General features: G+C 36.4%; 1 protein-coding gene across 4 annotated transcripts in view; it reads right to left on the reverse strand.

The window, feature by feature from the left end:
• The window catches only part of ANKS1B (ankyrin repeat and sterile alpha motif domain containing 1B), a 448,570-nt gene that overhangs the window by 223,591 nt on the left and 210,226 nt on the right, over nucleotides 1–14,753 (reverse strand). For all 4 annotated transcript variants that reach the window (XM_072866003.1, XM_072865996.1, XM_072866022.1 and 1 more), the window contains one exon: nucleotides 1,706–2,289. In XM_072866003.1, coding sequence (XP_072722104.1) covers nucleotides 1,706–2,289 — 584 coding nt within the window. The remainder of the gene's footprint in view (nucleotides 1–1,705; nucleotides 2,290–14,753) is intronic.

Raw genomic sequence — 14,753 nt, forward strand, 5'->3', positions numbered from 1 at the left:
CTTTGTCATATTTCAGTATACAAATACAAAGGAGAAAAATGCATATATTAAAGTATATGACGGAATGGATTTTAATTTTATAGGCTCGTTTCATTTGATGATAACTGTGAACCACTAGAGGTCTATTTAAGCAGTAATATTAATATAAAAGTAATATAATTTCCTAGCTCCCTTTTTTCCGTCCACCCCAAGACCACTGAATAGATATGAAATGTAGCTGTGTCCCCACACACCGCAGAATGATATTGTTTGTGAAACAGCACTACATTGATCCCAAAACTCATTTGCACATTTCTAAATTACATTGAACTTACTATGTCAAAACTATTATACCTATTTTATTTTCCATAAGAACAGGACAAAACAAAAAGTGAATCAAAAAGCTAGTGTTGTCTAAGAAGGCAGACACAGAGAACCAGCTTTTAGTGAGGTTAATTTTAGGACTATTAGGAAAACTGTCTTCTTTTTAAAAAGTATGTATTAGTCACTGGCGACAGGAGAGAATCTGGAAATTATGTCAGAATCTGCAGATTTAGAATTCACACCTTTTTTATTTTTTTGGTTTATAAACTACATTTTTCTTACTCTTAAGAACAATCAAACTTGATGTCCCCCTAAAAAGGCAAACTTGGACCTGACTCGTTTTGGGATTTCATAACAATGTATCCAAGTTATTAAGATCAGAACCTGATCCTAAGTACCTTTGCACTGAGAAAGTATCTCCTCTACAACAAAAACTATCTTCAGATGCCCTATCAAATCAGACATTTACATGAGCTGGAAACCTTTTTCTAGAAAAATAACCAATCACACAAACAAGCTCTGGGTTCTTTCTGAAATAAAATGGCACTCTGGAGTACATGCATTTCCTCACAGCAGTCATTTTAAAGAGAAATGCTTGCTTCTCTATAATAGCAGTAAAGATCTAAACATTTCCCACTCTTAATTTACATCAGTAAGATGGGAACTTTTGTGTCTATGAAGAATCATTTACATTCTTGAAATTCAGCACAGGAGAAAAAAAAAAATTAAAAATAAGATGTTTAAAAACGATTTTAAACCTATTTGTGAAACTAAAATAAAGTCTCTTGTATGAGCAAGCACGTGCATTACATACTCAGTGTGGACATTTCTTTTCATAGTCCTGAATTCATTGTAGCTATAAGTGTATTCCCACTTCACACGAGTCAGGTATATGCCAAGCATTCTGTACACAGGCTACATGCCAGTTAGAGGATATGTTATATAGGGAGGGTTTGTAGAATGCATAATCAACCTAAAAATCTCAGACTCTTCATTCCTGCCATTTTCTTGTCTCTTGCTGGCGGGCTTTGCCATGGTGGGAAAGAATTAGCAAATATGTAAATAATGGGCATAGCTACAAAGAATTTTATCAATTTTATTAGTGTCAGTGGTGAGGGCTTAGTAGAAAATAATTTCAATGTCATAACAAACTGTAGAATTACTTCTGGTTAACTTCATTCACTATGGAAACAACAGACTTCATTAAGTGTGCAGCATTTTGAACAGAAATGCATTGCATTTTGTGCCAGCTGTCAAACTACCATGCGTTACACTATAACATACTCTCTGAGGATTTGCAGTGTGCAAGATTCACTTTTTATTTCATCTCTGAAACTGAAAACAATAACAGCATTTTCACAATACCATATATTTGCTTGTACTTAAAAATGAAAAAACGTACTTCTTCCCATTCTGATGTGAAGGAAGGCGTTCTCTCCGAATTCCCTTTGGAGCACTGTTGGTTTGGTGTGGGTTCACTCCAGTTGCTTCTTGCTTTTTTGTCATTTGGTGGATGGGTGATAAGATTAGAATCAGATTTTGAAACATTTTTGCACAAATGCATTTCAAGCAAAGTCTTTGGTAAAGATCGTATTCTCCCAAGCGTGCATGCTCGCTCCACAAATCCCCCAGTAGTAATAACCCATTGTTCACTTATCCTTGTTGATGTGCCAACCAACGTATGATTTTCTACTGGTTTAGTTTTAGTATGAAATATGGTTCTGTTTACAACTGGTGGCTTTTTTTTCTTAACAGGAGGATCAGTGTTGCTTTCTTTCCGTAGCTGTATCTGCTGCACTGTGCCCTTGCTCAAAATGCTTTTGTCTAGTGGACCACTGCACTGGTTTGCTTTGCTGTACAGCTGGAGTGGATTATCAGGTGGGTCACATGCAGGTGATGATCCATGAAGTAAACCTGCAAACTGTTCAGCGGGGTGTCCTTCAGGAAGCTCACTTTCAGTGGATGTTTCTCCCTGGCAAAGATGCTCTGAAATGAGAGAGTACCTTGTAAAAAAACATGGTGATAAAATACTGAGAACAACAAAACCCTTACTCTCTGCAAAATGACTTTTGTGTGCTGCTTGGTTCTTTCTTATGTACAGAAACAAAATATACTTATGCCATGAACTGATTTATTAGTCTCTTAAAAAACAATTCTCTCCTTAAACTTGACTATTTTATCCCAACTGGTTGAAAAACAGCCAAAACCACTCAGTGCTACACATAAATTCCAGGAAGAAACAAATTTATAAAATAAAAGAGGTCATTGCTATTCCATCAACTTGATGGTGTCTCTTTTAATTTGTTATTGAGTTGAAATGTGTACAAATTATATAGCTTAGTATGATGAATTAGCTAGTAACTTTATAGGTAGTAAAAAACACGTGAAGAACCAGTATTGTCAGGAGTATTGTTAGTAATTTTTCTTTTTATAGTCATTATAATAATAGTGAATTTACACTATGATGCCTTTTTACTGACAGTCTCTAAAGAATAGATCTGAGTGTTGTTTTTATTTCTGGGAACTTTTGAGAATAGATTCAGAGTAATAGTAACCATTGGGAAAAAAGAATAGGAAATCAAGTCTTTTTGAAACAAGTTTTATATGCAATTTAGCACACACACACAAAAAAGGAACTACAGAAAAAATGCACTTTTTGGCACAGTTCAGAATGGATTATTAAAAATTTATAGCTCTTTTTATGCCTGTTGCTGTAAGGACTAGGAGACCTTTTTCTACCTGTGCTGCCTCCTTTAAAGTGTTGGTGTGGATAACATCACTCTATCCACATGGCATTAATTTTGTATATTCTACTCAGAATAACTGTGTCCCCACTAACAGTTGCATCTCTGTAACTACTTCATTAAAGATAAATACATTAATCTCATTCCTGCTAGAAGTTGTATGTTCATATGTAGACTCTAATTGCAGAACTGTATGCACAGCACTAGCTACCAGAAGGAATCAAACACAGCATCATGTCGTAATTTGCAAAGAAATTTAACAATTTCCTCCTATTTGCTAAAATATCTGCTTGTAAAAAAAACCCCCACAAATCTCAAAATATCACTTCTAAAAGGAGGCAGTATTTGATTATATGAATGATAGAAGAAAGATTTTGGTGTGTACGTCAAAACACCACCAGCTCTTTTACTAGTCAGCAGCTTTAAAGTGTAAAATTATGTGTTTTTCTCATTTGTTAAAATATCAGGACAAAATTCTAATCAAGATTAGGAGTGTAACCTAAGAAAATATACTTTTCTTCTTTGGGAAACAACTGACTAGAATATACATTTAAGACATTTTGCAACTAAAAAGATGTGGGGTGTTATGGCGAAAGGTTGAATGTGGGATGTGATAGAGCTTAAGGAATCAATAATGCCAGAAAAGTTGGTTTGGGGGGGAAAAAGCAGGGGAAAAGGAGGACATGGGACATTCTCACTTTCTTTGACTTCTGAAAGTTGCTGAATTAATTGTATGTCTGCAATTTTGAAGGTGAACTTAAAATTAAAAATAAATTATGCAAATAATGTTTGACTTTGGTGTTTTTCCCTTACATGAAAAACTCAGTAGCTGGGATTCAGCTCCAGATTAAGACATCTCATTTTACATATCTACATAGGTAAGAAGTATGTAAGCTCCCACCATACTCAGAGATCAGGTTGATAAAGTCAAGGGATCCTAGAGAGTAATGCCACTCACTGTATGTTGTGGCTAGTCAGCTGAATCACTCCGTGTACTCTGTTAACTGTATTGACTAGACTGCCAATGACTATAATGGGAAATGACATCCAGTTTGCGTTCAGATACCTACATTTAGATGTCTTAATCATGAACTGAATTCTATTCTGCTGTTCCCGAGATGAGTCTTAACAGTTGTCTATTGAACTTAAGAGATAAATGTTTTTGTCAGGACAAAGTAAGAACAAAGAATAAATCAGGAAAATGAAAAGCTTACAGACACCTGGATTGCAAGGATTTCACTAATATCTACATTATCTTTACTAATATCTTTGCTACATTTATACTGCTAAACAAAACTTTTATTTGAAACCTTTTGCTTTAACTAAGAGCTTTGTTAATTATATGATAAAGGAAGCAAAGATCTCATAGCTGTGATTTCTTCACCACATGATTTTGAGCAATGCAAACCACATCTATATTGAGCAATGAAAAAGACTGGGGTTGTCAGGAAAAAATAGTATGTGGTCGTGATAAAGGTTAAGAAGCAAGCAGCATTGCGTGCTGCACTGCAGCCCTAGAACAGGTTATCCAGAGAGGTGGTATCTTCATCCTTGGAGATTTTCAAGACCTGGCTAGGAAAAGTCATGTCTGATCTGATGATGACAGTCCTGCTCCAAACAGGAGGATGGACTAGATAACCTCCAGACATCCCTTCTAACCAGCACTTCAATGATGCATTTACAATTCTGAATCTTTTGACTTTTGAATTGATAACTGTTAAGCCTAATGCTCTTTTAATACAGACTTGCATTATTATTTTAGTTTCCTAATGCAGTTAATGCCTAATACTTTTATGTTCAGACAATAATGAAAGTACAGAGAGGGACTATACCACTGCTCTAAATAGTATAGTAGCCTACCACTCACTGCATTGTTCTAAAGAAATCATAGAAGGAAAAAAATAATCCATGCAATAGTCATAAAATAATTTGCCAGAGTATGCTTTTCTTCCTTATTCCAAGTCAGTATTTGTTGACCTAAGACCTGAAGCATGATATATTAAATAACCTCTTCAAACTGCACCATATCTAAAACTGCAACCACATGTCTTCATTGCTCATATGAATGTCAAAGATCTCAATCTTAAGAACTTAAAGTATGAAAAACTCTAAACAGGATAATATAATGCTTCTTCTGTATCCTTGCTAAAATAGGCAACTTTACTTAAAAAAAAAAATCCTTCCTTAGCTTTTAATAATTATCCATATCTGAGATTGGTGCCTTTTTTTATTGTTGCATATTTCTGCCATAAATTTTAAGACAACTGATACTGACATCAATATTTCTTCTAAGGCTTAGTAGTGATGCACAAAATGTGATATTTTATATATTATTTTCTGTCTGGTTTTAAACATATCAAAATTATTCTTGTTGTTTTGAATACTACCGTGCATTGAAAAAAATCCTTCCATTAAGTTGTCTGTACTCACGATCAATGTCCTGTGTGGTTAGAATTAATCTTAAATCTACTGATATTTCTGAGAAATTCAGACTCTCCATTCCTATTGTGTTCTATCCCCTAACTTTATCATATGCTTTTGAACCTTGTCATTAGATGCTTTATTTTTATTTGTTTCAACCAACTTAACTGCAGTAAGAAACTATATGATATACAATTATATTGTATAGGTCTATACTCAGTGAACAGTAAGTTAATGATACCAGTTTTGATTTCTCATGGGCTTTTGAATAAGTCTTCTGAGAATGGACTTTAAGAAAGAGCATGAGAATACCAGGGAGAGAGAACAGGTGAAGTTCAAGCTCTTGGATTGAATCCCAATGGAGAGAAGTTTTCTGCTTATGATAAATTATTATTTTTTTATTTTTGCAAGAACATTTCTTTTTGTAATCTTAAAAAAAGGCCTACAGAAAGAGAACTTGCTTCCTCAACAGTTACTGCTTTTCTTACCACCTTATCTTTTTACATTTAAATAGTATCCTAAATACCAAAACATAAACAGATGTCATTTCTACAGATCTTTAGTGTTATTACAAGTGCACAAATAGCTTACCCATCTGAGTGGATTACTTTTGAGAATCACTGTGATACTGCCATATCTATGTTGCATGAAAAACATTTACATTTGGAACTATAAATAAATTCAGTTTTGCCACAATCTCAAAGCCACATATACATATTGCTATTATCACCAGTTTATATAGAACCAAACTGGCATTTAGGCAAGAGATTGCAATTCAATCAGCTATTTATTTACACACTGGTGCACCCCAGCACAGTTGCTTGTGGTACATTTATAGAACTCTGTGGAATACCATTTCTCACTATCAGTATTTGAGAGTTATAATTTACAGATGCTTCATCAAACTCACATACCTATTTTCTGAATCTGACTCCAAGATTACAGAGCACATTAAGAAAATCAGGAGCGTTGTAAATACGGTGAATTTTGCATTCATGTAAAGTCGGAAATCAGCTTATTCACATTTGTATCTCAAGAGATTCCCTGTTCAAAACTAAAGTACATTCAGGAGAATAACAGTTGTTAATAATAGTAATGAAAAGAGCTGTAATAGATAAATTATAAAGACAGACTTACATCTTTAACAGGCACTACTGTTGCCACGGCACAACTTTCTCATGTACAATAAAAATCCACTAGAAATTTGTTCTATAGCTATGGTACAACTGTATTGTGACACCTGCACTATAAATCAATTCAAGTTCTGTTTTCATTTGATCCAGAAAGACGCTTTTAGCAGCACACTCTGCACATGTGTAATATCTGCCCAAAAATGTATTCTCAACTCCCTTTTCCACACACTCAGTTGACTGATAAAACTAACAGTCACAGCTGAGTAATATTTGGAGAGTACCTTCTCATAGAAGGATGGTAAGCAAAGAAGTCATCTTATTTGCATGGTAAAGATTGCTTTGGACACACTAGAATACCTTCAGTAGTGATGATATTGGTTGTATTGCCAAAGTGATATCATAAAATGGGATGATCAGTAAGAAAAGGTGTAAGACAGAAAATCCATAGTATTTAAAAACTGAAGTCGCAATATTCAGGAAGGCATTATTTTACACAGCAAACAACATGGTGCTCTGACCAAGCTCCAGCTCTTTGATGGCAGTATGTTGGCTGCAGATATCTTTGATGAGGCAGTGCAATGTTTTCTCACTCTAGTAAATGTTATAGTAAGGTACCATGGACCTGTGTGGGAGATATAACAACATGATTACTAAGCGACTAATGAAGAATGTGGGCTTCTACTGTCACCAGCAACAAAACAGAAAAGGAGCAATAGTCTCCAGCCAGATTGCTGTTTCTCCTTCTGCTTCCTCCTAAATCTAAAGAAACCACCAGAAGGTGGTTTGCAAGGTTGGTGTCGGCAGTCTCCAGGCTCTGTGCCCAGGTTCCAATATTACCAGCTTCTCAAAGCCGTACAGTCCCTTAGAAATGACAGTAAAAGTCTCTGTGGATTACGTGTTTGCTCTTACTAGCTTCATAAGTGCCAATTCAATCCCTTAACATTGCAGTCTGCACTAGACTGTATACTGAAGCATTTTACTGCCTCACTATCGCCACCTTCTTGGTAGTTTCACTGTCCACATTTTACTCATCTGTTTCACAGTCACCCATCAGAAATTGCAGAAGATGAGAAAGATTTCAGGGGAAAGATAGTTCTGTATGGAGTTTTCTGAACATTGCTTGCCAGCCTCTAATGAAGGAAAAAGCTTTCAGTGAGGAATTATATTAGATGGTAATTACTGCTAATTCTAAGCACATTATAATATCCAAATATAGTTCTTGCCCAAAATTTCAGCAATAGGAGTGTAATCTGGTGCACATAGAGTTAATTTTAACTCTTATAGAGATGTATTGACTCTCCTGTAAATTTTCAGAAATTTATTTTGAAACTCATAGGGTATATTCTGTATTTGAGGGGGAACATAAATGTAATCTTTTACACACATCACATAAAGGGTTAATCTTTAACTGCAAAATTCAACCTAGACAAAAATACAGAGCTGCAGCTGCCACCTCCATAATGCCGTTTCCATGAGAATTTCTTTCTATGTGACTATATAAGGCATGGTTCCTAGACGTCTTAATGACAGACAGCCTCTCATGAACGATCACATTTTACAGCACAAGAATCTGCCTTATACCTGCTCATCAAAATAAGAATCCTTCAGAAAACTAACATGTAAACATGCTTATGGACTCAAAATTTCAGGCAGATAAAATAATGTTCAACATCCCCCAGGTGAAACACTGGACTAATTCAACATTCGTGTTCAAGCTAAAATTCTGCTAGAATATTTCAACTCTACCATGCAGCAAGAAGAAAAAAAACCCAGTATTTCTTTGTAACACTCAAGCAATCTTTCATAAGAAATTCTGAGAAATGAATGGAAATTGATGCAAAATGTAAATTTGCAGAAAGATCACATATAATTGCATTGAGAAAATCTGTGGTAATCTCTTCTTGGAGGAGAAAGCTAGCAGTTGAATGGGCTGTGACTGTGCTCAGAAAGTACATGTTAATTTGACAAAGTAGTACAGCAGGGAAGAGTAATAGATGAGGAAAATTTGGTGACACTTAATAACCAAAATCAGTGCAAAGCAATATGAATGTGACAGATGAGCTCTTGAAACCATATCCTTTTGTTGAAGACTCTAATGAAACCTTGTTAATTGTTCCACTCCTGATATTTCACACATCAAATGAAAAGAAGGAATGACAAAGTCCTCCACCAACTGGGAACAAAACTTACTAACTGTCAAGGCAAAAGAGACTGGAAAAATAATGGATGATTTTCAGAATGCTGTTTCTAAAATGGAGATGTTGCTCAACAATTTCAACACTTGTATTTGGAAGGAAGTATTTGCCTAAGTAACAATTCAGTTTCCCCAAGCATGAGACAAAAGCAGAAAGAATACAAAATACATGTTCTGGCATTCGGACTGATCATACACTTCTGTCTTTCCTAACCTTGGTAAAGAATATATTTCTGATCTGAGCAGTATTTTTAAGATACTTAAGATGGGATACAAAGTAGTTTGCCTTTCCTCATTCCACATACCTCTCCTCATCTCCACATACAAGCTCATCTATGCTTTGTTTCATCTTAGAATTATGTTTTAAAGCCAGCAAGAATGGAATCAGTGATTTCACAAGAAGTAATGTAAAATAAAGACACCCTCTCCCCCCGCCCAAATGGCCTCATTTAATTTTTGCAAAATTTCCTGTTAGGTAATAGAAACAAAGCTATAAGGACAGAAAGTGTATAAATACTAAAAATGTCTAGAAAATACCTCTGGCTGTAGAATTACAGTCCAGTTCCAGATGTAAGTACATGCAGTCATGGAAGATTACATCCAGAACTGCAAAGTTTTTCAACTCTATGTGGAACATTTACTGAAATTTTATATAATTGCTTACATGTAACTCTTTCGAAAGTAATCACTAAACATCATGGTCTTTTAGCAAGCTTGCAACTCACTTAATCTTTTTTGTTATAAATACTGGGTGGGGAAAGTGAAGGAATAAAAAATAGATTCTTTATATTCATTTTCCCCTAATGATTTATTTGGGGGTTGAAAATGTGAAAGGATAACCATATAAATTCTTTTGAAAAGTATTTACAAAACATAAATGATCTTTAAAAAAAATCATGATTATGTGCAAAAGAATTTAGCTAAGAATATTAAATTTTCTAGGCAGATTGACAATCTCTAAAAGATGTTTACTTTTCACAAATAACCATAGTTACTTTAAAAAGCAACGTCACATGCAGGGTACTTAAAAGCAGATTCTGTGAAAAAAAGGGAAGAGATTCAGGTGACTAAACACAGACATAGATGGCCATTTTAGGCACAGTAGGGTATGCAAGGTGACTGCAAGGGCTGACAGACGTGACACACAACTTACTGGAAACCTGGGTCTTTCTGGGAAAGTAGCTAGAGACCAGAAAGGGTATCTGGAGTGTCCAAATTGGTCTAGACAGCTCTGTTTAGGCACTTGAATTGTTTCTTAGCGGTCAAATGGTAGCAGACAAGGAGTACTGATGGTGGTACCCATGTAGACAATGCATCTCAAAGAATCCATTACTGTAGAATAAATAATTCCTTGAAGCGATTCTGTGCATATACCCCACTTCAGATGACTCAGATACACTTACCTTAGACAGGAACTGAAAACTTGTCAGCATTTTAAGTAATGATTGTTGGATACTTCTATGAAACTAGCCATCAAGTTAAGAAGCCAGGTCACCTGAGTGGTACGGAGCATGAAACATTGTCTGACCCCAGATATCAGCTCAAGATATTTTGGAAACATGTGCGTTTGGAACATGGAATTAACCTGGTATGAATTGACTATGACTGCAAGGAGAGTCAATGTGTAGCTTTACTAAGCTACTACGATGCAGAAAAGGAATTTCAGATTTAGTTATAGGAAAAACAAGCATTAGACTACAATAGTTCAGACATGGAAGAGCAGTGAGTGAACTTGGAAGACAATTACCAACTTTCAGGCTCCATCACAAATGACACTTCACTAAGCTCTCTTACTAACACAGAGCAAAAAGCATCTAAGGAGCTAAAAGAACCAGTTGAAAAAAGGGAAGAGAAATGGTTAATCTGCAGCTGCCTGAGGCAAAAGTTGTAAACCAGCCTCTTTCAGGCTATTTGAAGGAGCATCTTGGTTAGTTGGATTTTACCAAAACTTACAGACACTTCCTCCTTCTCTTAAAAGAGCAGATATAGGTAAGAAAAGTTCATTTCAATACTTTTCTCTGACTGCTTTGTATACTTAGGTGAATAAAAATATGGTTATGAAAAACTGCGTGAATCATCAACTAGTTGCTGGTCACAAGCTCCCACAGAGATATTTCCTTGATATCTCCAAATATAGGTCAGTTCTTTTGGTTAGAAACAGAGGGTTTGCCATCCATGTTTCTGAACTACAGAGTTTGATGCAGAGAGGCACAGTTTAATCCAGTTAAAACCCTACTTACATAACTGGTGGAAAATTCATGCAACGTAAGTGCTACATGTAGAAATTCTGAATGATTTATCTTCTGTTAGGATCATGTGAAAGTTAAAGGACAGAGTTTCATTTAGTGAATAGCTGTGGCAACAGAAAACATTACCACCCACCCTGCTGCTCGTCAGCCAGAAGGTATCATTCAACAGCTCCAGTGCCGGAGCTGTTTGTAAGAATGGCCTCTGATCTGCTTAGGGCAAATCAGCTGTACCAATTTGGGTAGAGCAGTTGAGTTCATCTGGCTTATTTTGCTTGAGATGGATTAGAAAGCGCTCACAGAAACCCTCCAGCTGAAGCCAGATCTGGGGGTGGCCACCTATGAAAGAAGTGAAATGACAAGGAGGTGCTGGTAACATCTTCAGTCACTTCCACAGAATTCTGACATTCATGAAAGGATGATACTTCTCTGCAATGTAAGGGTCAGCTTTCCTCTCTGAAACCCATCAGGTGGATACCACCCTAAGGCACCAAATGGTTCTGCTTTTCAAACATGTTACACCTACTGAGAATACCATTTTATTAGACAGGTGGAATAATGTGCATGATGACAATAAATATTAGCATGGTCTAATGAAGAGGACTAATTTACCACGCTAAAAGGATTTAAGATAGTATAGTTTTCAAAGCCATCCTCCAGAAACACATGAATAAAATAATCTAAGAGTCTAGGAACTGTAAACAGGAAAACAGAATGTCAGTCTAAGTGATCAGAAACTACATTAATATTGGTGGGAATTGTCTCATTATAGGCCCATAATCAATAGCCCCAATTCTGCTCAGGTAACAGCCTGATCAGAATATCAGGAATAATAGGTCGTAGAAAATTCTTCCCCACCAGAGAGCTCCATCCAGCTGTTGGCACATCTTTAATAAGTACACGAAACTTCCTTACTATGTAATTAGTTATTTTAGATTTAGAAAGCAACTTATTTTCAGAGATAACTAGTTCTTATCTGCAGTGTCAGAGGAAATAAATGCTTCAATATAGGTTATAACAAATTCATCAGGTCCTTAAACCAGAAATATCTGAAGCAAGACCGGCCTACAATGTTACTATTACTTCATTCTTCTCTAATTTACTTATGTTTCACTCAGGAAGACTGATGAACAGACATCAATAATTATGTTTACCTGTGAACTAAGGACTCAGATCAGCCAGATCTGATCTTCCTATCATACATGTATTTCTGCTGTTTAAGCAAGTCTGCTTACATTTCACCTGAGGAACAGGTGAGGAGAGAACAGATGACTGTGATTCTGTTTTGTAGATACATAGACGGGCAGAATCTGCATGAACAGGGAAGTCCCATGCGAATACCAGGTGAGCTGATATATGAACATATACCTCCTGCAGACAAAGTTGTGAATTCTATCTTAGTTTACCAATCTCATAGTTTACCAATTCCCATTTTCAACTGGAAATATCATATGAAGCTGAGGAAGATTTCACTTCTTGCCATAATGGGTTCTCAAGACAGAGAACTCTGACAAAGGGCAGGGAATTGCAACTAGGAAGGCTCAAAAATTGCATGGAATAATCTGTATTTATGAGCTGTCATACGCAAAAGTTTAAAATGATAGCATTTTTAAAGGAGGACTGTATATCTAAAAGGGCAGGGATAGAGGAGAGGCAAAAAGTAGTACAGATTTCCTAAAGGCTTTGTACAGTCATGACTGCTATTCAGACAGGCTACTATGAAGTGGATGCTTTTATGAATGCAGAGAAATAATCAAGGGATCACCATCATCTAAGATTTTTATTCTTCTTTAGAAGAATCCCTTCAAAATCTTTGTAGAATGAACCAACAGTTAGAAGACTTACATTTTAAACAATATGGTAAGCTGACCTGCCTCCTTCAAAGATCAGGGGAACTGAGAATGGAAATGACAGAGATGGCAATTTTTTTTTCATTGGAGAGGTCATAATCTATTGGACCTGCTTGGACCCATCATTTTATTCCTAATCCAGTGGATCATTAGGACCTTTCTCTAGGTGGACATCCATAGGAGATACCTGGACTTCCTTTGTACTGAAAACAACAATGAAGTTCTGTTCACAGCAATGCATTTGTCTATTGGCCACACCAGAGTTTTGTGCATTTCAAGTACTGTCTGAGAAAGTATCTGAGCCACCATTTGCCTTTTAGGTATAACAGTCCCCCATTCTTCTAGTTCTGATCACTGTGGTCGGTCAGGAAGCAGATGGTTCTTTCCATTCATGGTGTGGTTCCTGACTGTAAGGTTTGTGTGGGTAAGGTGAAAGAATGTGCTACATTTCTCTTAGCATTTCTCACTGAAAACTTAGAAATGTTACCCTTTCATTTCACAAGACAACAAACTTCCAAACCTCAGTATTTTTTGTAATAGAAGTATCTCCCAGACAATGATTTCAAACACTTCCTCAGTATCGGATGGTAGAGTCAAAAGCTAAAGTGTTCACATTTCTCCTTTGAGCTTTTAGGATATCTCTGTTTCTGTTTTCAAAAGGGACTCACTCTCAGCAGGTATATGGTAATTTTGGTGAGAGTGGCCTGCTTCAAACTGTCCCTTCTGGAATACTTGTTTTCAGTCACTACAGAAAAAAGGTCTAAGCTCTTGGACTCAGCTTCCTTACACACACTGCCTCTCCACTCTCTCCTTCTTTCCCTTTCTTACCCCCAAATAAAAGAGAGATTATTAAAACTGACAGAGTGGCTAAATTCTTCCTCAGTCAGACATACAAACAAAGTAGGAAAGAGCAGACCTACTGTTTGCTCACGTGCATTGTTCTGTAACTTGGGTGCTAAGTTGTCTCTCACTTCCACAGATTAACACATGTGTTTAAGCCTCAACACATGTGTTTAAGCCTCAACACATCTTCCTGCAAAGTATTTCTAAAATGTAGCCTCTACCTGCCCAGCTAAAAATTGCTACCCAAACCATTGCCTTGTATCTATTCAACTTCAGGCCTGCTGATCATTCAAGAACTCTTCTACAAGTAGCAAGTGATAGGATGAGAGGAAATGGCCTCAAGTTGCACCAGGGGAGGTTTAGATTGGATATCAGGGAAAATTTCTTCACTGAAAGTGTTATCAAGCACTGGAACAGGCTGCTCAGGGAAGTGGTTGATTCAGCATCCCTGGAGGTATTTAGAAGATGAGTATACGTGGCACTTAGGGACATGTTTCAGGGGTGGACTTGGCAGTGTTAGCTTTATGGTTGGACTCGATGATCTTAAGGGTCTTTTCCAACCTAAATGATTCTGTGATTCTATGAAAAGTCACCTTGTTGGTCCATTGCACTACATGCTTTGGTACTCACTGTTACTTTTAAGGCAATTTGTGGCATACAAATTCTTTCTTAATAAACCTTTAAAGTCATCAAATAATTGATTCCTGTCTTTCATGTGCTGGCAATACCCTGTTATTACTCTTTTGGTATTTCTACTTCTGCTGAGAAGTCATGTAGCAGAATTGAATTGTTCCAATATTTCATGATTCAAAGGGAATGCAAAACAACTGCATGTTTCAACTAAATTGACAGCTGTACAAAAATTAACACTGGTATACATTATGTTGCTGAAAAAGACAATTCCTTGCATTGCCTCAAGCCCCCTGTTGCTGCTATACAGACCTGTGGAGGTTCAGGAACAACTTGCTTTGAAATAACACTGATTCTTCCGGTGTTTTCTTTGATGAAGTTCTGCTCCG

Source organism: Ciconia boyciana, chromosome 1, assembly GCF_034638445.1.
Source record: "Ciconia boyciana chromosome 1, ASM3463844v1, whole genome shotgun sequence".
Lineage (NCBI taxonomy): Eukaryota > Metazoa > Chordata > Aves > Ciconiiformes > Ciconiidae > Ciconia > Ciconia boyciana.